This window comes from Cheilinus undulatus, linkage group 18 (genome assembly GCF_018320785.1).
Source record: "Cheilinus undulatus linkage group 18, ASM1832078v1, whole genome shotgun sequence".
NCBI classification, from domain to species: domain Eukaryota; kingdom Metazoa; phylum Chordata; class Actinopteri; order Labriformes; family Labridae; genus Cheilinus; species Cheilinus undulatus.
The window spans coordinates 1266269-1290597 of record NC_054882.1 but is presented as its reverse complement, the minus strand read 5'-3'; the positions used below and the strand labels follow the sequence as shown (position 1 = coordinate 1290597).

At 41.1% G+C, this 24329-nt stretch overlaps 3 protein-coding genes across 7 annotated transcripts in view; 1 reads left to right on the top strand and 2 right to left on the bottom strand.

Moving 5' to 3' along the window:
* strn3 (striatin, calmodulin binding protein 3) overlaps nucleotides 1-11575 on the bottom strand; it is a 35774-nt gene extending 24199 nt beyond the window's left edge. The window contains exon 1 of the mRNA XM_041812886.1: nucleotides 11072-11575. Within this exon, the coding sequence (XP_041668820.1) occupies nucleotides 11072-11332 (261 nt within the window). The 5' untranslated portion in view covers nucleotides 11333-11575. The remainder of the gene's footprint in view (nucleotides 1-11071) is intronic.
* Nucleotides 11576-14243: 2668 nt separating this feature from the next.
* Nucleotides 14244-19208, top strand: ap4s1 (adaptor related protein complex 4 subunit sigma 1). 2 transcript variants are annotated; one of them, XM_041812892.1, is made up of 6 exons: nucleotides 14244-14473; nucleotides 15532-15684; nucleotides 16105-16191; nucleotides 16300-16368; nucleotides 16455-16466; nucleotides 18737-19208. In XM_041812892.1, exons 2-6 carry the CDS (start codon nucleotides 15547-15549, stop codon nucleotides 18863-18865), a joined length of 435 nt encoding a protein of 144 aa, XP_041668826.1. In that variant the 5' UTR covers nucleotides 14244-14473; nucleotides 15532-15546; the 3' UTR covers nucleotides 18866-19208. The 2 variants fall into 2 exon arrangements, with proteins under 2 accessions (XP_041668826.1, XP_041668825.1); XM_041812891.1 differs by having other exon boundaries at nucleotides 15462-15684.
* A 1515-nt stretch (nucleotides 19209-20723) lies between these two features.
* hectd1 (HECT domain containing 1) overlaps nucleotides 20724-24329 on the bottom strand; it is a 47200-nt gene continuing 43594 nt past the window's right edge. For 3 of the 4 annotated variants that reach the window (XM_041812875.1, XM_041812878.1, XM_041812877.1), the window contains exons 40-44: nucleotides 24235-24313; nucleotides 24022-24115; nucleotides 23074-23224; nucleotides 22844-22988; nucleotides 20725-21567 (exon numbers count right to left, since the gene is read on the bottom strand). In XM_041812875.1, the coding sequence (XP_041668809.1) occupies nucleotides 21430-21567; nucleotides 22844-22988; nucleotides 23074-23224; nucleotides 24022-24115; nucleotides 24235-24313 (607 nt within the window). In that variant the 3' untranslated portion in view covers nucleotides 20725-21429. Of the gene's footprint in view, nucleotides 21568-22843; nucleotides 22989-23073; nucleotides 23225-24021; nucleotides 24116-24234; nucleotides 24314-24329 lie in introns of all 4 variants that reach the window. The other variant, XM_041812879.1, reaches the window with a different exon arrangement.

Sequence of the window (24329 nt, the reverse complement as noted above, 5' to 3'; positions counted from 1 at the left end):
TTTAACCCATTTTAATACTATTTGTCACTTTTGTCCTCTTTCACTAATTTTAGCCAGATTTTAACCCCTCTTAACCCGTTTTCCTGCATGTTTTATCCACTTTAATCCATTTTTGCCACTTTTCATTATATTTTTGAACTATTTTGACACTTTTAACCCATGTTTGTACTTTTGCCCCTTTATTCCCATTTTCATCACTTTTTTTCACCAGTTTTTGTCCCTTTGTGCCACTCCACAACCCATTTTACCAGTTATCACCCATTATTTTTGTAACACTTTTACCAGCCTTACTCCTTTTCAAATATTTAATAAGTATGACTGAAAAGTCATTCCTGTAAAAACAGATCGAATGTGAAGTCATTCTAAAACTATTTCAACACAAATGTAAATTGAAAGCTGCATGATCAACAAAGCAAAATGAACAATTTAGCTCGAGCTCTGTGGATGCAGAGCAGTGGGAAAACAGGAAGTGATGGCAGAGTGGATGTTAAAGGAGACCGTGGAAGTGTCAACAGAGCTAGAGGGTAGGGATGTACGGATTTATCCTGATTCAGCTAAAAATCCACCCAAATAAAGGGTATGTGTATTGATACTCAGTTTGAACAGTAGGGGGCGCTGCCTGCCTTTAACTCCACTTATTCAACATCATAAAATCAGGTCAAATAAAACAGTGATGGCAGGAGGATGAAAACTCTGCGGTGCTGGATGTGTCATCCTCTAATGCATCAAATGCTCCGCCCCCACGCTTAATATGACCACCCGAGCCGGTCTGCGTGAACCTGCGTCAGTCGTTACTGGGACGAGTGAGGAGATTTGCAGCGTTCTTCCACCAGAGTTCAGGAGACACCGCGGCGGTACTCATGTCCAGACAGAAACTGCTAGAACTGTCCCTGCACAGGCTAATCAACAACGTAGGTAGACATGTGACTGTTCAGAGGTCTCAGCGTCTGCCCGAGAATGTAGATATTCTGATACTCCTTTAGAAAAACATGGAAAAACCAAGACAGGAACATCATCTCCACTGCTGCTCTTTAATTGGAATCTATTTTATTTTATTGGGGAATTGTTTCAAATGACATTTTTCTTTTTAATATCAGCAGTAAATATGAAAAATGTGCAGGTTCTGGGGTTTTTGAACCAGAAAGATAAATCAAAAATTGGGGGAAAGATTACTTTGCTTTAAAAAAAAAAGGAAAATATATTTTTCAATTTTGTTTTTCTTTAAAGAAAATTGGGATTAGAGTCAAATTGAGTGTATCTGAACATCCCTACTAGAGGGATGTTCAGATACCAAAGAGCCAAAGAAACAAAAATATCATGTATGAAATCCATCTAGAGTCAGTAAAAAAAGACTGGCATAATAAAAGCTAGAAAAGCACTCAGAGAGCGCAGACCTCCACCATTAGCCCTAACTCCCAACAGTGAAGAATCCTTTAAAAAATTCCTGGATCCGTCCCCATGTGCCCCCAACCACGGGATTCACTGATTACTCCCTCCCTGATGGGGTGGAGACACAGTGAGGATAAGCACTGGCTTCGCTACGTGTGGACTGTCATGGCGGAAGCATTGCCTGCCGGTGCCACCAGATGCACTGACAGTCTCACCCATGGTCTCACCGGACGACTGGAAGTCATGTCAGAGGGTGAATATTCCTCTATTCCTCCCAGCACCGTGAGTATTCTCACTACAATTCGCTGTCTTTCTCTCTGTTACACTCCAACTCGTCTACTCGAGTTTTTCAAACTCTATGAACTCCAAAACTTTGAATAGAAACACACCCAAAAATGCTGCTGGGATTGAAGTTGCTCATGTCCGCCATCTCCTGGTGTAAAGTGGTAACAGCGCAGACCTCCACCATAAACCCTATCTCCCAATAGTAAAGAATCCTTTAAAAAAACTCCTGGATCCAGACGGTGACAAACAAGCAAACTAACAAACTAATAAACACACCCGATCACATGACCTCCTTGGTGGAGGTAATAAAGATTTGTTGACTGACGGACCCTAGCTGGATTTTAGACCCCAGAAAACACTGAGCTATCCTGTTACTTTGTTGATCCAAGGCTGGTATGCAGGTAATTCACTTCCATAATGTTGATATAATGGTGGCGCTATATGACTCTTTATGAGGTGTTTTATTTTGAAAAGACTTCCTGTCTGGGTCCAGCTGACATGTCGACTCAGCAAATATTCCAGCAGAGCAAAGTGGAGTGGTGCTTCTGGCACACGCCGAAGACGGACTACAGCACATGCTGCTGAAACACAGACTGTGGCAAGGAGAGAGCTCTGACAGACGAAGCGCAGCACAGATGGGGCGCAGCACAGACGGGGCGCAGCACAGATGGGGCGCAGCACATGTGGCTCCAGTAGAATCTACTGATTAGAGATTAGCATACGGCTGCAGAGACAGGCTGTTGACATTTCCTCAGCAGAGATTTACAGAGAAGGATTTGTTTGACTGTTAGAAGACAGCAGGAGGAGATTTTTACTCCGAAAAACCTACATGTGTAGAGCATCATCTGCAAAGAGTAACAATGTGCTGCTTGGTCCACAGGGGGGCGCCATCATCAAGACAGAAAGATGCCAAAAGCTGCTTTAAACTGATCTAGACTCGACTTTCCCCAAGAACCAGGAGGAAAAATCCTCAGTCAATTCTCGGTTATATACTCATGAAGTGTCTTTGCCTAATCAGCATAAATACGGCTCTTTTAAAGAGGTCATTGAAAGTTTACGCCACAGACACGACAACGCTAACATGATTAAGCTCAACTCCACCTCAGACTCAGCAGGGAGTCCACTGATTTATCCCTCAGAGGGGAATTCTGCAAAACCACAATGAGAAAAGTGCAAAAACTAAGAGAAAGACTCACTTTCAAATAAGGGGGTTTGACTATGAAAGAACCAAGAACCAGGATCAAAATCTGGTAGCTGAAAAGCCAATCACAGCAGAGACACAACAACAACAAACAGCATGATTTCATTGATAACAGAACGATAAAGCTCCCTGCAGCTCTTCTACTGACTAAAAACACTCCATCGCATCTCAGCTACTAGAGTCTCAGTTATCTGCACACCTGTAACCAGGGGTTAAATTTGATCAATATCTGCATCTCTCATGGTCAAAATAAGCCCTCCTGATTGGCTGATACTCCTTTCTCCATGCTGTCATGGTATTAAAAGCATCCTGAGAGCATCGTGTCTCCTTTAGTGTTAAAAATGTTTAATACATTCACTAAATGCCCTCTTTACTCAGCAGCTATGATGCTGCGCTGCTGGCTCTGACCTTTGACCCCAGGACAGTCACACAGGTTGGTGACACCTGGGTGACTTCAGTAAAAGTTGAACATTTGTACTTCATGTGCTGTTTATAGATTCTGACGCTGCTGTAAAGGCCAAAGTTTCAGTTTTCTGCTGCGTCTGACACTTTCAGTTCTTACTAAAACCTTTAACACATTTACAGAGAAATCTGAATTTATTTATTAAACCACAGTCAACATCAACAGGCCAGCTCTGAGAGAGATGAGCACAGTCAAAACAGATTTACTGAGTTTGTGCTGCTGCAGGGCCACATCCACTCATCCATGTATTTATCCTGTATTAGCAGGGACGCTGCAGTTTAACAAACCAAACCGCTGACATCCTCCCTGATGACAAACACTGACCATGAGCCCAACACCGTGGGAAGGTCAGCTGCTGGACAAACCCTGATCTGTTTCAATGATAACCAGCATCGGTGTGTGAACAACACTGCAACTCTAAATCTGTCCCAGCACCGCCGTAACTAACGTCCTTATTTTCTTTAGCTTTTTAACTTCACTCCAAGCATTTTGTTAAAGGACTGAATGAAGCATGTGTAGAGGAGCACGCTCAGCTTTCTGTGCTTGGAGTGCTTGGTCCAACCTCCCCCTTCAATAAAACGGTTTTTAAACATCCGGCTTTAATACTGAATAGCAGTGATTCTCAGATGATGTGGCATTAAGGCAGGGGTGTCAAAGTCAATCACAGCAGGGGCCAGATTCTGGATTCAGGTCTATCCTGAGGGTCTAACAGGGTCACCTTTTTAACCATAAACTACCAACCTCATTCCACCAGTAAGAAAATATGGAGAAAAAAAAAATTCTGTCCTTACCCTCGGAACAGATAAAACTAGTTAAGTGCAAGAATGCAAGGCATAGCAACTGCTTGTTTTCTGCAATAAAGTGCACAACTAAGAGGGACTCAAGCCTAAAAGAGCCTTATAAATTAGGGTCAGCCAATGTGCATATCTGCAAGCACTCAGAGAAGGCAAGCTTGATTTCATGTACAAATTTGCAACAGCATACCTGATCAAAATGACTATGTATCAACCAAAGACGCTTTTACACATGTCTGCACTGGTATTTTTGGATTCTATCAATGATGAAGAAAACCACTTTTAAACCTCACAATATCATCAGGTATTAGAATATTCAAAAAGAAAACCTCTTAGACAGCTAGATTTTTACTGCAGTAGTTTTTCACTGTGCCTTTTAGTAGGCATGATTTTGGAGAATTTGATGTAAACAAGTACGATAAGTTTGGACTGGCTACAGTTATGAATCAATAACTGCAGAAATATAAATATATTTGCACATTTGTTGTTTATAGTTTAGTTGTTCCCAGACGGAGGAGTGAGGCATGTCTAGGTGTGCACTGTGCTTCAACCATACATCAAACAACTAAAGCTAGGAACTAGTATGGATATGCACAGCAAGTTATTTGGTGCTTACCAAGATTTAAAAACTTAGTTTAAGAACTGTCAGATAATTTACCTTGTTTTAAAAGTTAATTTCTTAATTTTAGGGTGTAACTTTACAGTATAGTCTTAACCCTTTACCTACAGACCCAGCGCCAGCGCTGTGTTTTATATGTCCAGAGTATTATTACCATAACTCCATCAAAGTTTGTCCGATCAGAAAAAATTCCAACAGCGTTGGAAAGCTGAGAATTGTGGGCATGTGCACATATATGGTTCATTACGGTACTCACAACCATATGACGTGGGCATTAATAGCAAAACACCAGAAGTATCATGTGACCACTACACGGATTCTGAACACCGTAACTCCTCGAAAGTTTGCTCAATCTAAAAAATTCTAACGCTGACAGAGAGCTGAGAATCCGTGCTTTCCAGCAATATATGATGAGTGGTATATATATTACAGTAATGTTGAACAGCACCGCGAAAACGGCAGCTTTGGCAGAAGACGAGTGAGAAAGGAGAGTGAAGGAAGAGAGTAAAAGGAGAGCGAGTGAGAGTGGAGTTTAGTTTTCTAAAAATAGTGTTAGATAGTGGCATTTGTCCGTGTATGTCATGTGCAATAACAACATGTTACTGAGGATGCTGAGAATGCATTTTTCCACCTTTATTTCCACTAATTGTCTCCTATGTATATAGTTCTCTTTTGCACTGTGTTTTGCACACCCAGAGTCCTAGACTCCAAAAATGACTGCTGATTGTTCTAAACATGTATAGGTTCACATTTCAAATGTCAAATCAAAACTTCATGAGCAATAACAACATTTCTTCTCATAAAAGCCATGAAAAACAAATCTGTTTTTGTGTTTTTCTTCTTTTAAACTGCTGACAATTCCATATAATGTGCAATAATCATTAACCAGATGTTGAAAAGTCAAGTTCAAGTACTCCTGGGAAAAGGGAGCAAAGCTCTCAGACTTAGGGCATTTCCTGACTATTTTACAGCCAGAATAACTAAATATGTCCAAATCACCATCTTTAGTAGGTAAAGGGTTAACTCTTTTGAAGGGTTCTGCCGACTCACTTGTTTCTAGATTTAACAATTTTATTTCAAGATATCTTATTAAGCCAAATGATCTTGCTGCATGGACAGAGAAGTCTCTGTCTTCTCAGATTTAGTGTTTTTCTTATATTAAGCCCTCTTCGTTTGCAGTATGAAGATGGGGTGCCTTGAGCAGAGTGTGTCTGAGAATCCCTGCTGTTTAGTGTGGGGTATTTTAGAAAGGTTTACTGGTATTAAAAAGGAATACTGCCATATCCTAGCCCTGATCTAATCCTGACACCACATATGAGTCTGATCTGGACTCAAAGCCAGCCTGGATATCAGTGATGATGGGCTGATCCATGAGACTGATCTATACAGCTCAGTTTTGTTCTGTGTTTACTACAAGCATGTGCTTCAATGCAGGTTTCAGTTTGCAGGAAGGTCTTTACATTTTGGTGTAAGGAGTCAACAAAGCACTGACGAATGCAAAGATGTTTGGATGTATTCACGCTTGCTGCTAAAAACTTAGATGCCCATACTGCAGAGCTCATGTTTCATGTTGTGGTTTAATGAAAAATTTGACCCTACAAAGACAAAAACAAAACAAAGCAGCTTTCCTTGTCAGCTGCATGGCAAATACAGGGTCAGATTAGCATACTGTTAGCCTTGTAGCATAATAGCACAAGTCATTTTTGGCCAAATTGTGATATCTGCCCAACTCTACTCTCCTAACACTGCTGATTCATTCTGCCTTACTGCCGATATCCTCAGCCAATCAGAGCGCCTGTTACAGTCCATAATCACTGTATCAATCATTATCTATTAAGTCACTTTTATTTGTTATGTAGTCTTTGTTGTGGCATTTTTTAGTAGAACTGTTACAGTATAAATAAAAAATACTGTGTTTGCCAAAATCTGTGTGTTTTCTTAAAACTTTGAAATATGACTGAGACAATTATGCTATAAGGCTAACGATATGCAACATGTGGTCAGTGATGCTCTTTGGTTTGCTTGCTCTCATTGGCTACTGCAGGTATACAGGTCAGACAGCGCCCAATCAGGATCCATGAATATCAAACATCATCCAGTTTAGCCAGCCTTAATGAGGTCAGCATCGGAGCAACCCTTAATGGAATTAGGTCACAAGGACAGCTTTAAGCCAGGCATTATAAGACACATCATGCTTTAAAATTAAACATTAATGATAAACCCAACCTTTAAAACTCCCAACAATCAAACCGTCAACATTCCCCCAGAATCCTCTGCCCCTCCTGCAGTAAACCTAACCGGCAGGAATGTCGACACCGCGGCGGCGCGTTTGTTTTCCAGCAGCAGTTTGTGTGTTCGGCTCTTATCAGGAGTTCTGTCAGAGTCATGCTGAAGGCATCCAGTGTCACACCACAACAAGTCAGAGCAGAGCGAACTCACCGTGAGCTGAGAGCCTGTCATTATACACAGAGAGAGAGTGTGCACACAGAGAACCCATGCCAGGGGTGTGTGATGACAAAGACATGAACCATCCAACATTTCAGCAATCACATCCATCATAGATCGCTCTCTACGGGAAAAACACACGCTAAAGACGCAGCATTAACACGGAGAGATGACCAGAGCTCTGTCAGTTATGTTTCACACACGTCATTCACACGCCAGCGAGAAGCTGACGATTTTAAAGATATATAATAAAAAACTCTTTTAGCATTTTTAACTTATGTTTGGATATTCTGAGTCTCTACTGACCTACAAAATGGGAAATTAACCAACCGATCCTTAGCATGCTGATGTCTGACCCTCACCTGGTCTCCTCACCTGGTCTCCTCGCCTGGTCTCCTCACCTGGTCTCCTCACCTGGTCTCCTCACCTGGTCTCCTCACCTGGTCTCCTCACCTGTCCCATCTGAGCTAAACATTAACGAAGGTCCGCTGTTGTTGTTCTCGTTGGAGTGGCTAGAGTAACGTGGAACAGGAGGGTTCAACAGAAAAGCTGCTCAGACCAATGTGTCTTTCTTAGGGTTGGGTATTTTCCCGTATTGGTGCTGCATCATTACCTTTAAATACCGACCCGTCCCAGGACGGTCAAATTCAACAGCCTAATCCTAGATGCTCAACAGAGGGTTTTTGTTTGTTTTGATTACCAAAACTAGCAGGCATAGCCTAAACCTTGGCATCTCTCATCTCTGATCTACACGCAAACCGTCTCTACAATTCAGGGCCCTTCCTCTGAAGGATCTTCCTGATTCAGGTTCTACAGTGTTGAGACCAGAGTCCTCTGCAGTAACTGTTAAAAACACATTTGGAGAAGGCTAGCAAGTGTGCGTGATTACGCCATTGGAACGGTCATGACTATAAACACGGCAGCAGCTGACAACAGCCCAGCGCTGTCTGATACGCTCTCATATCATCATATAATCTAATATAACACAATTCCTCTACATGTGCATCCTTGGAAATCCTCTGAAGGACTGGGTCGTTTAAAGGATCAGAACATGATGCTGTCAATGATGCAGTATCCCTCAAAACGCCCGTCCCAGGATCCTTCCTCGTCTTTGAGAAACAACAGGAAGAGGAATTAATGTGTTTTTAAACTCACGTTACAGCCGGTAGTATACGTTTAACCATTTGACTTTAGAGGAGATGATAACACAGTAACAGCGCCGCAGACAAGTACAGATACACCAGAAAAGCTGTATGAGCATGTTTGATTGGCCTGAAATCATCAGCAGCATTTCATTCATCATGTTTCCAGCATCTTCACACTCAGGCAGCAGTGCTGCTGGCGGAGACAGACAGTTTCTAAATAAATAAAAATATATATAAACACGCTCACAGCATCGTCTTCATGACTGTGATTAAAGAAACTCCATGGCTACTCCTTAGTATTCATGTATTCTGAAATACCTGCCCATTCCTATTAGAGGTCGACTGATTATTTCAGGGCCGATACCAATCACCGGTGGTTCATGAGACCCACAACTGATATCTGGAACAGATACATTTACTATCATGTGAAAATGTACTTAATATGGCAAAAGTAAAACAGCATGATTAAGAAATGAAGCTCTAGCCCTAAATTAGCTCCAGTCCTATCAGCATGACAAAAGGCACAGTAGCAACAAGTAAACAGGAAGTGATGTCATCCGCTCACTGTGTCAGTGGCCCCCAGGCTTAAGTGCTGATTGGACAGTACTCATGTGACACCTGACCAATCAGACTGCTGTATTTAGGACATTCTGTGAGACTGTGGAGGGTGAAGGTAAAGCTAGAGGAGGAGACACACCGTACCCTGCAGCTGAAGTCGAATGAATTTACTGATAAATGCGATAAAATGCAGATACCAACTAGAAAAGCACTCAGAGAGCACAGACCTCCGCCATCAGCTCTATCTCCCATTAGTGAAGAATCCTTTGAAAACATTCCTGGATCCAGATGGTGATCTGGATCATTCCCAAAATCTAATTCGCCAATTACTCCCTCCCCGGTGGGGTGGAGACACGGTGAGGATAAGCACTGGCTTCACTACATGTGGACTGTCATGGCGGAAGCATTGCCTGCTGGTGCCAACAGATGCACTGACAGTCTCACCTATGGTCTCACTGGACAACTGGAAGTCATGGCAGAGGGTGAATATTCCTCTATTCCTCCCAGCACCTCTCTGTTACACTCCGACTCCTCTACTCGACCGGGCGTGCATCTTTCAAACTCTATAAACGCCAAAACTTTGAATAGAAACACACCCAAAAATGCTGCTGGGATTGAAGTTACTCATGTCCGCCATCTCCTGGTGTAAAGTGGTAACAGCGCAGACCTCCACCATAAGCCCTATCTCCCAATAGTAAAGAATCCTTTAAAAAATTTCTGGATCCAGACGCTGATCCGGATCACTCCCAAAACCTAATCAGTTCTTGCTTATACCATTTCTGACATTTCCTGAAAATTTCATGAAAATCCGTCCATAACCTTTTGAGTTATGTCACTAAGTAACAAACCCACCCCATCACATAACCTCCTTGGTGAAGGTATTAATCAGCCAATTATCAGCCTCAATAACGGGCCAGGTGGATAATTGGTCTGTCCTCATGCCAGATAATTAGGCTGATTTTTCTCAACAAGGCTGATATCTAAGGATGCACGATATTGGGTTTTTGCCGATATCCGATTTGCCAATACTTACAGATTCATTTTAGCCAATATCAACACCGATATTTAAATGCCCTTTTCAGACAAAAAATGTCAGTCCTTTTGGACACTCTAAGGTTTAAGGATGACCAAGGAAACAAACTTTAGTCCTTAAAACACTTTCATGTTTAAAGAATGAGGATAAATAAAGAAAAAACCTCAACTGTCATAGATATGTCGGTTCAGACAAAAACTTCACTAATTTGTTAGTATGTACGGTCAAAATTTACAGTCAATATGCTGAAATACACAGGCAAAATATCGGATGTAAATATCGGCAGAAATTTTGATATCTTAGACCAATAATATCGTGCACCCCTGCTGATACCGCTGTTAAACTGATGCATCTGCACAGCCCTACTTTTCCCCAAAAGCATCAAAATATTAAAGAATGTGTCATAGAGGAAGAACAGTGTTGAAATTAAATGTAATAACCTTCATTTATGCCCATTTTTACACTTTGATGTGATTCTGTTTTAGTGAAATGAGATATATCTGACACCAAAAACAGGAATTGATTTTCAGGAACCAAAAATGGGTTATTTTAAGTTTTGATGATCAAAAATGAAGGAGACTCCTACTCCGTCTTTATTGTTAAAACAGCTCAGTATTTCTATTAGGAGAAGCTTTTAGCTCCATTTAGAGAGCAGACAGGCTAGCTGGAGGTTTAAACAGACTGGTTTATGAAACAGACGGGGTTGACAGCTTTGTTCCTTTTCCACACCAATACTAGTCACTAAAATAACAAAGGGGGGTTTTTACAGTGTAGTTTCACTGTTAAAGTTTCGTAAATGTCGAAAACTTCAGGGTTAAAAACGTCTAGTGTTGTCAGGAATAAGCTTTCTGTTTATCGAGGTCGTGTTTTGACAGCAGAGAGAAGCTAACGGCTAGCTCCATTCAGGCTAACGGTAACTCAGCGCATTCCGCTATTCATGCAGTGAGCCGTTAGCTTAGCATAGACAGTGTAGCCTCATTATTGACCACAGAGATTATAATCTGATATTTAGGAGGGATTAGAGAATAATCTAAGGGCAGGTAAACAACAGTACCTCTCCTCTAACCTGTATTGCCCCCCTAACCGCTGTTGTTGCGCTCACCCCAGTGTGTTCCCTATGCTAAGCTAAGTGTGCTAACCTGGAGCTCGGCCCTCTCCACCTCCCAGTGCGCCCTCTCCATCTCGAACCGGGCCCACTCGTGCTGGATGTAGTGCAGGATGCCGGGGATGGTGTACTGCTGCTGGGGCCGCGGCAGCTCGTCCGGCTGGTGCGGCACCATGACTCCTCCGATCGGGGGGTTAGCGCTGCTGTTGCTCCCCGGCTGCTGCTGCTGCTGCGGCGGCGGAGGCTGTCTCGGGGTTCCTGCTCCGACCCCTCCTCCGCCGGGGTGCTCGTCCATGTTTTTTTTTCCTTTTTTTTAGTAAAGTAGAAGGAAAGTCCCAGACAGAAAGGTCTCCCGTCCCCCCTGAAGCCCGTGTCTCCGCTCCGTGTCTGTCCCGGTAGCTCCGCCGCGGTGTAGAGACTGGCTGCCCCCGGAGGGCTGCGGTGAAGCGGCTGATTGCGGACTCGGTGTTTGTATGTGGATCTATCCGGCCGCCATTACTGCTCTCTCTCTCTCCTGGATGCGATCATCACGGAGGGAGAACCCTGCCGCGCTGCATGACGGGAAAAAAGATATCCTGGTTTTTACCTCTGTCATCCACATACACGGTGTTACATTCAGGGGCAGCAAAATGTAGGACGTCACAAATTTGTAGGACAGTGGTCGCCAACAGGCGGCCCGAGGGCCATATCAGGCCTCCTAACGCTTCCCATCCGGCCCCAAAAGACGATTAAATCCAGAGAATGTGGGAGGGAAAACGACGACACCGTGCTTTTGTTTGGTTCATTTTCTTTAAATCCCTACAGCTATTAACTCACCCCAAAACAATTAGTGTTGTAACTGTCTCACCAGGGATTATGTAATTTAACCCTTGTGCCCTCAGATGTACTGCCCTCTGGACACCTTCAGGGCAAAAATGGACACGTACAGAAAAACTGCCATTAAATCAGCGAACATCAATATTTTTTTCTACCTTTTTTCATAAATCTCTTTAACAACTTCAGACCTGCTCAAAACTACCAAACATTCAATAAATGTCAAGATTTTAACCCTTTAAATGCCAGTTTGATTATTTGAAATATTCATTTTTTTACTGCAAAACAAAAAAGTGAATTATTTTCATATAATTAATAGTATAAAGATGGGGCTTTGGTGCTGATGAGAGTCTTGGATGGGTCAAAGATTAGCAACTAAACTGATTTGATTGCATTAATATTTTTTATGTAGTGCCAGCTTTAACATTAGAACACCCTCTGGACACCTTCAAGGTAAAAAAAATACACATAGAAAAAAACTGCCATTAAATCAGCATACATCAATATTTATTTCTACCTTTTTTCATAAATCTCTTTAACAACTTCAGACCTGATCAAAACTACAAAAAAAATCAATAATTCTCAGAATTTGAACCCTTTTAATGCCAGTTTATGTGAAAAATGTCCTTTTTTACTGCAAAAAACACAAAAAGTGAATTATTTTCCATAAAATAGTAGAAAGATGGGGCTTTGGTGCTGATGAGTCTTGGATGGGTCAAAGATTAGCAATCAATTATTAATTAATTATTATTAATGTTTTTTTTTACGTAATATCAGAAATACCCTCTGGACACCTTGGAGGCTAAAATGCCTCCATTGACTTCCATTAAAACCAGGTTTTTTAATCTCACTGTCACTGCAGTATAAAATCATGCATTCTTTAATGTCAGCATTTCAATGTGAAGAAGTCTAGTGAAGTTTGACATTTTTACCGTATTCCTCCAGATTCAACCGTTTCCTCATTGTAGGACCATGCACCACATTCTTCTATTTTTGCTGTTATATTATGGAGAGTTCTGTGTGAGTTTAAAAGGGTTAAAATTCAGAGAATTATTGAATGTTTGGTAGTTTTGAGCAGGTCTGAAGTTGTTAAAGAGATTTATGAAAAAAGGTAGAAAAAATATTGATGTATGCTGATTTAATGGCAGTTTTTTTGTTCATGTACATTTCTGCCTCGAAGGTGTCCAGAGGGTAGAAAATTCACTGAGAGAGTCTGAATGACATTTAAGAGTTAAACATGTTGGATTTCAAAAATTTAACTAAGAAAAGTTCCTGTAAAAATTCATGCCACAAGCTGTAAAACTGACAAAATGATCACAAATTTAAAAAAAAGTTGAGAAAAATGGCCAAAAATGCCCGAGGAGGCACAAGGGTTAATCTCATTTACAGCCATCTGTCTGTGAGCCATAATTAGTTCATAGAATAAAAAGTATCCAGTTACTCCTTCAGTCCAAAACAGGAACTGCAGTAATGTGAGGCCTAGGCATCCACATAAACAAACATTACGGACAAGAGCCACAAAAATCAATATCACTAAGACTTAGATCTCAGAATTATACATTTTTAAATCATAATTCCAAGAATAAAGTTGGAATTCTGAGGGAAAAAGTCAAAATTCTGAAATTAATCTCACAATTCTGTCTTAATCTCAGAATTCTGAGATTAATCTCGACAGATTAATCGAGTATTGATGTCAAATGTGTTAATAATAATAGTCTTAGTTAGGCTTTTTATAAACTATGCAGCCCCTCTGCTTTACCCTGTTACTCATTTTATAAATCATTCATGGTCTGTATAATTTTTTTTTTTTTTACAAATAATTACAGAAAATTAATGTCAAAGAGAAAGCAGAAGTCTACAAGGCAATATATATATAAATAAAATAAAATTAATCAATACTGCTACCATCCACACATTAAATCCTCTTCTTTTTAATGGGAGGAATGGTTTTTATTTATGACTATAGCGCCACCCAGCGGTCGCTTTGAAGAATTGAAAACACTGGGATGAGAACGGGCACATCATCAGTTTAAACATTATCATTAAATCTAAAACCTAGGGCTGTTACTGTGAAATCTTTAGTCATATTTTAAATGTCAATGAGGTCAAACCATAGTAAGCATCTAAGAATTTACCGTTTCCATCAAAATAAAACATCCGTAAGTAACGCCTTCATTAAACACACAACAGAAACAAAACTTCATAAGTATTAATAAATACATTTACTGACATTAATGATGAAAAACTACCAAATAAGCACGTTTCTTCAGTAAAATGTGTTATAATTCAATTTGTGTCCTTCCTTTACAAATCTGAGATGAAAGACCGGTGAACGGGGCGGCAGAAGCTAGAAACTCCGAGTTACAATTGATCCTATGAACGCACCAGTTGAATGCGCTACTGAGCATGCGTAGGATTTATCAACATTTCAGGCTAGCTTGAAAACGGAAATCTCCAGTCAAGTTTTTAATCTTTATTTTAGCTCTGATTTCACAGCGAATGCTTTAATAACGGCTCTGCCTCGTTCTCTAACAGTTAAAAATAAACGTTAAAACAAGCTAACGTCAGCTAGCTGGTTGTTTTTAGCTTGTGTGATGAGAATGTGAAGCTAACAGGCTAACCGGTGAGTCGAATGACATTTATGATCCTTAACTTAACGGTTCAGACTTTAAATACCGCTATTAATAATTATTATCGTACATTTAAACGAGTGTTACCCTTTATTGACGGTTTGTGAAACAGGAGTAGGCTGCCTACGGATGCTGCCTTCATGGGCTCCTCGGACATTATGCTACCCTAGCAATAGAGCCCCTGAAAGCAGCATTCGCTGGTTCTTGATTAGTTTCTCTTTAAATACCAGAAACTATTTTACTAATAATATAACATGACTGGACTAGATTACAGTAAGTGTTTAATTTATGCTTTTTTCTTACAAAAATAAAACTTTGTAAAATTCTGATTAAAATCAGCTGATACTAAAGCCTGATTTTATCTGTTTAAGTAGTCTGTAAGTCACTTTTTCCTGTTTTTATGTCTACATTTTTAGGTTTGAATATGTCAGGATGTGTTCAGGTGTCTTGAGTTTTTTCTGTTATGATGAGATTTAAAGTTTTTGTCCAGTTCTTGTAAAATTGAATATTAATTTCTATTTGAAACCAAATCAACACAAATGTACAGCCCAGACACTCAATATTGCACCTTTTTTTGGATCAAAATTAAATAAATATGTTGACAATAGAGACGGAGCACTGTCAGAATTTTAAAAAGGATCTGGGCATCAGTCTGGGACCAGTACCAAAATCGACGTTTTGCTAAATTGCTGAAAAATGTTGGAAACGTTTGGAGGAAACTTGAACTACACGTGTCTCTCTAGCTTCACCATGTTGTCCAAAAGTTTACAACATATTTGTGCAATTCAGACAGTCAGGATTGCAGAGTATTGTTGGCAACACTGGAAAACAACAGGGAGCGCTGTCTTAATTGACCAGTTGCCATGCCATGTTTCACTGATTTATCTGTTTGATGAATATTTTGTGTTTAAAAATGTTGGCAACACTTGGACAGAGGGGTTAAGGCTTTGCTTCTCTCTCTTCTTGTTGAAACATTGCCAGAATTTTTGTGCAACTTAGCCAGCATTCAGAGGTTTACCTGCTGTTCTTGATGGGGTTCGTTGGTCTTTAGCCGGATGATGCCGCCATGATAAAGTTCATCCTCATGGTGAACCGTCAGGGTCAGACCAGACTGTCCCGCTACTACCAGCCTGTGGAGCTGAGCAGGAGGGCGCCGCTGGAGGCTGACGTGGTTCGCTGCTGCCTGAGCCGCAAGAAGGACCAGGTGAATACCTGTCTACTCACCTGTCTGTCTGCTCACCTGTCTGTTCACCTGTGTACCTGCTCACCTGTCTGTCTGCTCACCTGTCTGTTCACCTGTATACCTGCTCACCTGTCTGTCTGCTCACCTGTCTGTTCACCTGTATACCTGCTCACCTGTCTGTCTGCTCACCTGCTTGTTCACCTGTATACCTGCTCACCTGTCTTCTCACCTGTCTGTCTGCTCACCTGTCTGTTCACCTGTGTACCTGTTCACCTGTCTTCTCACCTGTCTGTCTGCTCACTTGTCTGTCTGCTCACCTGTCTACTCACCTCTCTGTTCACTTGTATACCTGCTCACCTGTCTGCTCACCTGTCTACCTGTCCACCTGTCTGTCTGAGTCTTCAGTAACATGAGGAGATGAATCCTGACTGTCTGTTTCAGTGTTCGTTTGTGGAGTATAAAGACTTTAAGCTGGTTTACCGTCAGTACGCCGCTCTCTACATCGTGGTCGGAGTCACGGACAACGAGGTGAGAAGCAACGGCTCACGTCAAACTCAGCACGTGAAAATATTCTGCCTGTTCTTCCTATAATCACGGGCGTCTAGATGTTTGAGCGTGTGTTTGTCTTGTCCACAGAACGAGCTGTCTGTCTACGAGCTGGTTCATAACTTTGTGGAGGTTTTAGATAAATACTTCAGCCGGGTGGTGAGTTCCAGTTTTTTCTTCATCACTTTAAAACAGCCTCACTTCCTGTCAAACATCTTTCTGATGGTTTCTGTCTTTGTCTGCAGAGCGAGCTGGACGTATCCTTTAATCTGAACGCTGAATCCTGATTGGTCAAACACCAGAATCATGGACTTAATCGGGATTCTATCAGACATCAGTCTGAACCTTTACCTGTTTGATTTCACAGAGAAGCCGTAGACACTCAGCAACGGGCAATTTACTGACTCCACATATCAGAGGGGCAGGGATCCTCAACCATGCTGGCAACATTTTCATTCTGTAACAAAAAAGCTGTTTTGGTTAAATGTACAAATATGCAACGGCTGGCCAAATAGAGAGAGAGAGAGAGAGAGAGAGAGAGAGAGACGTCTAGATTGCACTAATATGTTGGCAACATTTGGATACTAGACTGCCCAAATCCATGAGCAACATGTTGATTCTGAAACCACAAAGACAACATTTTACAAAATTACACAAACATGCCACTGAAAACGAACTCCCAGTATTTTACTTAATTTACAACATTGTTGGCAACTTTTGGAAAAAGACAGAAAGCAATGTTTAAATTGCACAAAAACCTTAGCAACATTTTGATACTGAAAACTAGGGCTGGGCAATTAATCACAAATTAGATTAAATTGCAGTATGGCCTGCTGCAATATTCTAATCACAGACAGCGTAATATTTCTTCAACCTGAAATGTGTCAGAATACCAGATACAGTTTTTTGCTGTAGATGTTTTATGCTCTACAGCAGTGATACTCAACCAAAGAGCCAAACTGTTGAAAAATAGCTTTGCAAGAGACACAATCTAAGAGGTGAAAAGTGGCAAAAATGGCAAGAAGTAGCAATAACTATAAGTTAAAGGTGGCAAAAATGGTCAAAAAGCAGCAAAAATGAATGAAAAGGGGTGAAAATTGGGAGAAAACGTGGAAAATAGTCAGAAAGTAGCAAAAAAATGGTCCAAAATTGGCAAAAAAGAGTGAAAAGTGACTAAAATGGGCAAAAAGCAGTCTAGAGTAACAAAAATTGAGCAAAAAAAAAAAAAGGAAACAAGTGGTATGTAGTGGCAAAAGGTAGCTTAAATGAGCAAAAAAAAGACAAAAAAAAAAGGTGAAAAAGGGCAAAAATGGGGGGAAAAGTGGCAAAAGAAGAGGCAAAAATTTGGGGAAAAAGGAAAAGTGATATTTAATGGCAAAAGGTAGCTTATTTGGATGAAAAGAGGCAAAAAAGTGGCAAAACGAAGAAGCAAAATTTTGGGGAAAAAATTAAACAAGCGGTATGTGATGGCAAAAGGTCGCTTAACCTGGCAAAAAGTGGCAAAAAATTGTGAAAAAAGGCAAAAAAATTGGATTACAGTGGAATAAATGGGTGAAAAGTGGCAAAAGAAGTTGCAAAATGGCCCCAAAAACGGGTATTTAATGGCAAAAAATAGGTGAAATGGGTGAAAAGTGGCAAAAATGGTGAAAATAGCAAAAAAATTTTTTTTTTTTTTTTTTTTTTTAAGGTTTTCTGGGGGGATAATATTTCAAATCTCACTTTTCTCCCCCATGTATGTTTTTCTTATTCAAAACAAGAATAACAAGAAAAGATATGGATCAAAATCCTAGTTTTGTTTATCTAATACGGTGCTCTTTTTAATAAAGACTGATTTATTGCTTGTGTTTGTTAAACAACACATAAGATGGGGAACCAAAAAATAATTGCACATTAAATCGCAATATTGGGAAAAATAATCGCAATAAGGTTATTTTTGCAAATTGCTCAGCCCTACTGAAAACTACATTTCTGTTTTCTTAATTGCACAAATATCTCCTGTGGAATTGCACCACTATGTTGGCAACAGAAGGACAAAAACTGGAACTGCATGAATTGTGCAAATATGTTGGCAATATTTTGACAAAGAGGGTAAGCACTACCTAATTTGGAAACATTTATAGCGTTTTGATATAAAAACAGAATTAACCATTATTGTATAAATTGCTCAAATATGTTGGCAACATTTACACAAAGAAAGGCAGTCCTGAGAGAATTGCACAAAAATGTTGCCAATGTTTAGATATTTAGATAAAAACTGTTTGCTGAATTGTTTGAAGATGTTGAAGCTTTCTTCTCCAACTTCACCCTCTTGTCCAAACATTGCCAACATAATTGTGCAACTTGCTCATCATGCAGGAGTTGCTGACGTTAACAATAAATTGCCCGTTATTTAGTGTCCAGGAATTCCGGTATAATTGCTTCTCTTTAGTTGTTTTATAAAAAGTTTGTTGCATTTTTCATGAAATAATTGCTGAATCTGAGCAGCTGTTCTTCGTCCTCTGGTTTCTTTGACTCCGCCCCCTCTCAGATCATGTTTAACCTGGACCGAGTCCACATCATCCTGGACGAGATGATCCAGAACGGACACATCGTGGAGACCAACAAGAGCCGAATCCTCGCACCGCTCACTGCTTTGGACAAGATGGCCGACGGCTGAGATACAGGAAGTGATGTCACTGACAGACTCAGACCGCCACAATTGAGGGAATCTGACCTCGGGTGTTGGGATGTTTGTTTCTGATTTAAAGACCAAAATACTGACATCAATGTGGGAGAGGAAAACTGAAACCTGCTGCTCGACGGACAAAAAGGAACCAAGGATTAAAGGGACAGTCTGTCTAATCTTTAAATCACATCTGTTCTCTCTCAGTAAAACCCTCTGGTTGCTCTTAATATTTCTGGACACAGATTCAAGTCTTCAGACTTCAGATTAAACCAAGAATCCAGAATAGTTCCTCTGTAAATATGAACTAGAGATCATTAAAATCATGCTTCCTGTTTCTGAGCGTAGGTGGTCTTTCCTCACTTCCTGTCCCGTCTCTGTTCCTTCATAGTAAAGGTACCAGTGAAGACAACGGAATTTTATTTTGAAATTTAACTGGTGGAGCTAGTTTGAACCAATTCTGATTAAGGTTGTCAGAAAGCACCATCAAAAATGCACAAATGTGTTGGCAACATTTGGAGAAAAAAGAGACTGCAGTCTAAAATTGCACAAATGTGTTGGCAACATTTGGAGAAAAAAGAGACTGCAGTCTAAAATTGCACAAATGTGTTGGCAACATTTGGAGAAAAAAGAGACTGCAGTCTAAAATTGCACAGATGTGCTGGCAACATTTGGAGAAAAAAAGAGGGCAGTCTAAAATTGCACAAGTGTGTTGGCAACATCTGGGGAAAAAAGACTGCAGTCTAAAATTGCACAAATGTGTTGGCAACATTTGGAGAAAAAAGAGACTGCAGTCTAAAATTGCACAAATGTGCTGGCAACATTTGGAGAAAAAAAGAGGGCAGTCTAAAATTGCACAAGTGTGTTGGCAACATCTGGGAAAAAAGACTGCAGTCTAAAATTGCACAAATACGTTGGCAACATTTGGAGAAAAAAGAGACTGCAGTATAAAATTGCACAAGTGTGTTGGCAACATTTGGGAAAAAAGAGGGCAGTCTAAATTTGCACAAATGTGTTGGCAACATCTGGAGAAAAAAAAGACTGCAGTCTAAAACTGCACAAATACGTTGGCAACATTTGGAGAAAAAAGAGACTGCAGTATAAAATTGCACAAATGTGCTGGCAACATTTGGAGAAAAAAGAGACTGCAGTCTAAAACTGCACAAGTGTGTTGGCAACATCTGGGAAAAAAGACTGCGGTCTAAAATTGCACAAATGTGTTGGCAACATTTGTGAAAAAGAAGAGACTGCAGTCTCAAATTGCCAAAATGTGTTGGCAACATTAGACAAAGTGAGGTAGTCCTGACTGAATTGCATTTATTTGTTGCCAGTGTTTAATGTTGAAATAAAAACTGTTTGCTGAATTGTTTGAAGATGTTGAAGCTTTTCTCTCCAGCGTCACCATTTTGTCCAAACATTGCCAACATAATTGTGCAATTTAGACATCATACAGGAGTTGCTTGTTTTAGGTCAACTGAAAACAATTTATTGCATAAATATAAATACTGGACATCTAAGACAAGTTTATTTGTTGCTGAAGTTTGGACATGTAATCATTTCTACTAAACCATTACCACTGTTTAAATTGAACAAATTTGTTGGCAACCTTTTGACACCAAAAAATACACAATATTTTGTTCTATTGCTCAAATAAATGGGCCGCGTTCAAAGACAGATCACTGTCTAAAATTCCTAAATGTGTTGCAACGTTTTGATAAATTGCACAAATATGTTGCCAACGTTCATCCAAAGCTAGGGAGCACTAGATATCTGGATGTTTGAATTATTCTTCCTCAGCTGTCCCAGACTCAGTCCCCCAGCTCTAGCCTGCCCCGGTCCTCCACAGACCACAGGAGTCCAGTTTTCTTCATACTTTGCAAACATTTTAATGATTATTTTTTGGAGCATACACATTTGAAAATATCTGTTTACCTCAAACTGCAACTTGAGTTAAATAAATGTTTATAATATACAAAGAAAATACAAGGAGAGCAGAGCTTTTACATTTGTTTTCTTCTCTTCAGATGTGCCTGGCACACGCCCAGTGTTTGTCTCTACAGCTTCATGGTTAAAGAACACCAAATGCACTCCGACGTTTGACCGCTACAGTCGGTCAGAAACAACCCCAAAACTGTCGCACGCACACGCACACACGGAAACGAAAGCAATAAAACGAAAGAAAAACAAAAAGAGAGGAGGGGGGCATGATTGTTTGGAGGAGCTGAAACGAAAGCTACGAGTCAAACCAGGCACTAAACCGAGGACAGACAGGAAGAGGAGGAGCACCCACGCACGCACACGCAGCAGCAGCTCGGCGAGGACGACGATGGCGATGAACGAGGCGAGGTAAGGACGCGGCGGTCAACCAGGTGAGAAACCCTCCTCTTCGTCAGGCGCTCAGTCGCTCAGTCAGCCGGTCAGGCTGGTTTTTCATTGGCTGGCTGATCCGTCAATCACGCAGCAGCGGCGGCGGCGGCGGGTGGCGACACGGACTCTTGGAGCATGCTCAGTGTGGCGGGCGGTGGTGGCAGCGGTGGAGGAGGAGGAGGAGGAGGCGGTCAGTTGAGGTGGAAGCCTTTCTCCATGGTGGCGGCTAACAGACGCTCCCTCATGATGTCCTCTGAGGAATATTCTGGAAGCTTCAGGTAGTGAACGCACGTGTTCACTGACGGGTAGCTTGAGTCTGTGGCGTCCACCTGGAGGGGAGGAGGGCAGCCAATCAGATCCAGGCATCAGAAAATGATCACATCATAGGAAAACACAGAATTTTAAAAACATTTGAACATAAATCTACCTAACTAGATCTTTACTCCAGATTACTGTAAAACCCAGAGTATAGGAGCAACTCTAATTTGTATTTTATAAACCAGTGAGACCAGATTACCATAAAACCCAAAGTATAGGAGCAACTCTAATTCCCATTTTACATACCAGTGAGACCAGATTACCATAAAACCCAGAGTATAGGAGCAACTCTAATTCCCATTTTATATACCAGTGAGACCAGATTACCATAAAACCCAAAGTATAGGAGCATCTCTGATTCGGATTTTATAAACCAGTGAGAACAGGTTACCATAAAACCCAAAGTATAGGAGCATCTCTAATTCGGATTTTATAAACCAGTGAGACCAGATTACCATAAAACTCAGAGTATAGGAGCAACTCTAATTCCCATTTTATATACCAGTGAGACCAGATTACTGTAAAACCCAGAGTCCAGGAGCAACTATAATTCTTGTTTTATAAACTAGTGAGACCAGATAACCCAAAAACCCAGAGTATATGAGCAACTCCGATTTGGATTTTATAAACCAGTGAGACCAGATTACTATAAAACCCACAGTATAGGAGCAACTCTAATTCCGATTTTATACACCAGTGAGACCAGATTACCCAAAAACCCAGAGTATAGGAGCATCTCTAATTCTTGTTTTATAAACCAGTGAGACCAGGTTACCATAAAACCCAGAGTCCAGGAGCAACTCTAATTCTTGTTTTATAAACTAGTGAGACCAGATTACCCAAAAACCCAGAGTATATGAGCAACTCTAATTTGGATTTTATAAACCAGTGAGACCAGATTACCATAAAACCCAGGGTATATGAGCAACTCTAATTCTTGTTTTATAAACCAATGAGACCGGATTACCATAAAACCCAGAGTATAGGATCAACTCTAATGCCTGTTCTATAAACCCAAGAGACCGACTGAGATAAATGGCGTTGGGACTGCAAAAAATACAACGCATGCACGACAGACGCACGTCTCTGACACTTCCCTCTATTCACTGTGGATGCATGGTGAATAACAGTGCCACTTTTTACCCGCTTTTCTCCCTTACTTGGCCATTATAAACATGTATATAAACCAGATTATTATGACTCTGGTATTTTCTGTTTTTAGCTCATATCAAACCTTAAAGGTTTGAAATTTGTTGAATCAGTTCGCCCAATCAGAGACGAGCGTACCTTCCGGACGATGGTGAGGCGGGGGTGCAGGTTAGCGAGGCCACCAGGGGGCAGCGTGGAGCAGCCGGTGGTGAACTGCAGGAAGGCTTTCCTCTCGTCAGACGACATCCCGCAGAGAACTCTGACAAACCGCAGGAAGCCGGGACTGAAGGGGGCGGGGCAAAGAATGAGCAGGTCAAAGCAGGAAATTATGTCATCACAGCACACACCTGTCTCTCTGAGATGCTCACCTGTCTCTGGTGTAACCCAGCTTTGGCTCTGTGTAGTTGATGATGTCATCAGCAGTCCAGGAAGGTGACTGGTTACCACAGAGGATCATCTGGACCTCCTTATGGCTGAAAGAGCTCAACTTCTCCATCGGGAACACTCGGTTAAATCCCTCTGAGGAAGAGCAGGGGACAGGAGGAAGAGGAGGAGACACAGGAGGAAGAGGAGGAGACAGAGGAGGAAGAGGAGGAGACAGAGGAGACAGGAGGAAGACGAGATGACAGAGGAGGAAGAGGAGAAGGAAGAGGAGACAGAGGAGGAAAAGGAGGGGATAGAGAAGAGAGAGGAGGAAGACAGGAAAGGAGAGAGTGGTGGAAATAAGATAGAAGAGAAAACAGACAAAGAGGAGGAAGGATGAGGAGACAAAAAAAGGAGAGAAGGAGATGAGATAATAATATGGCTAAGGATGATAGAAGGAAACTTCTTCATAGAAACAGCCGTTTAAAGTTCTAAACAGAGCCAAAAAGTAGACATTTATAAAATAAAGAGCATCAACAGAGCATTGTCTCCTTTATGAACCCAGACTCTGAATCTGCATGAGACTGCTTCTAAAAACTGTAAATCCAGACTGGGATTACAGTTAGTGACTACTTTCTAATCTAAAACTGAGAATCCAGACTGGGATTACAGTTAGTAGTAATTAAAAGATGCTGTCTTTTTTGCAAATTTAGAGTTAAAATTTGAGTTCTCCCACCCGGCTCCACTGATAGTGAACGATCCTGGCTCCCACTCCAGCTGACTGCAGAGATCAGGTATGTTGTTTAGTCCTACAACACCGTCACACATCTGGCTGCTCTGATGAGCAATTATATTCATCCAGCCATTTTACTTTGAAAGGTTCAGTCCTTCCTAAACACTGTAGGTGTTAAACATCTATCGTACACTCTACTTATTCAGATATCTATGTTTACCTCTGAATGCCTCCATCTGTTTCTGGATGCCTATGTGCATACAGAAGTCAAACATCAGCTCCACGTACTCCTCAGCGTTCTCCATGGTCACCATCTGAAACCACAGACACGAGCAGACAGGTTTAATGAATGTTCTGTCCTCTAAAACAGGAAGTAGAATTTATTCTCTGATTATCATCAGAGCTCCCTCTCTGTCTGATGGGTATTTTCTACCTCGTCGTCTCCGTTTGGTTTCAGATCCACAGCTGAGAAACCGTGGACTTTCGAGGACGGACAGAACTGGAAGTTCAACCTGCAGACAGAAAACA

What these genes read in the sequence shown, in the direction of transcription:
- ap4s1 (XM_041812892.1), top strand. Translation starts at nt 15,547, where the DNA reads ATGATAAAGTTCATCCTCATGGTGAACCGTCAGGGTCAGACCAGACTG. An exon ending in TGAGCCGCAAGAAGGACCAG is followed by an intron (nt 15,685 to 16,104) that starts GTGAATACCTGT and finishes TGTCTGTTTCAG; the next exon opens with TGTTCGTTTGTGGAGTATAA. An exon ending in TCGGAGTCACGGACAACGAG is followed by an intron (nt 16,192 to 16,299) that starts GTGAGAAGCAAC and finishes TCTTGTCCACAG; the next exon opens with AACGAGCTGTCTGTCTACGA.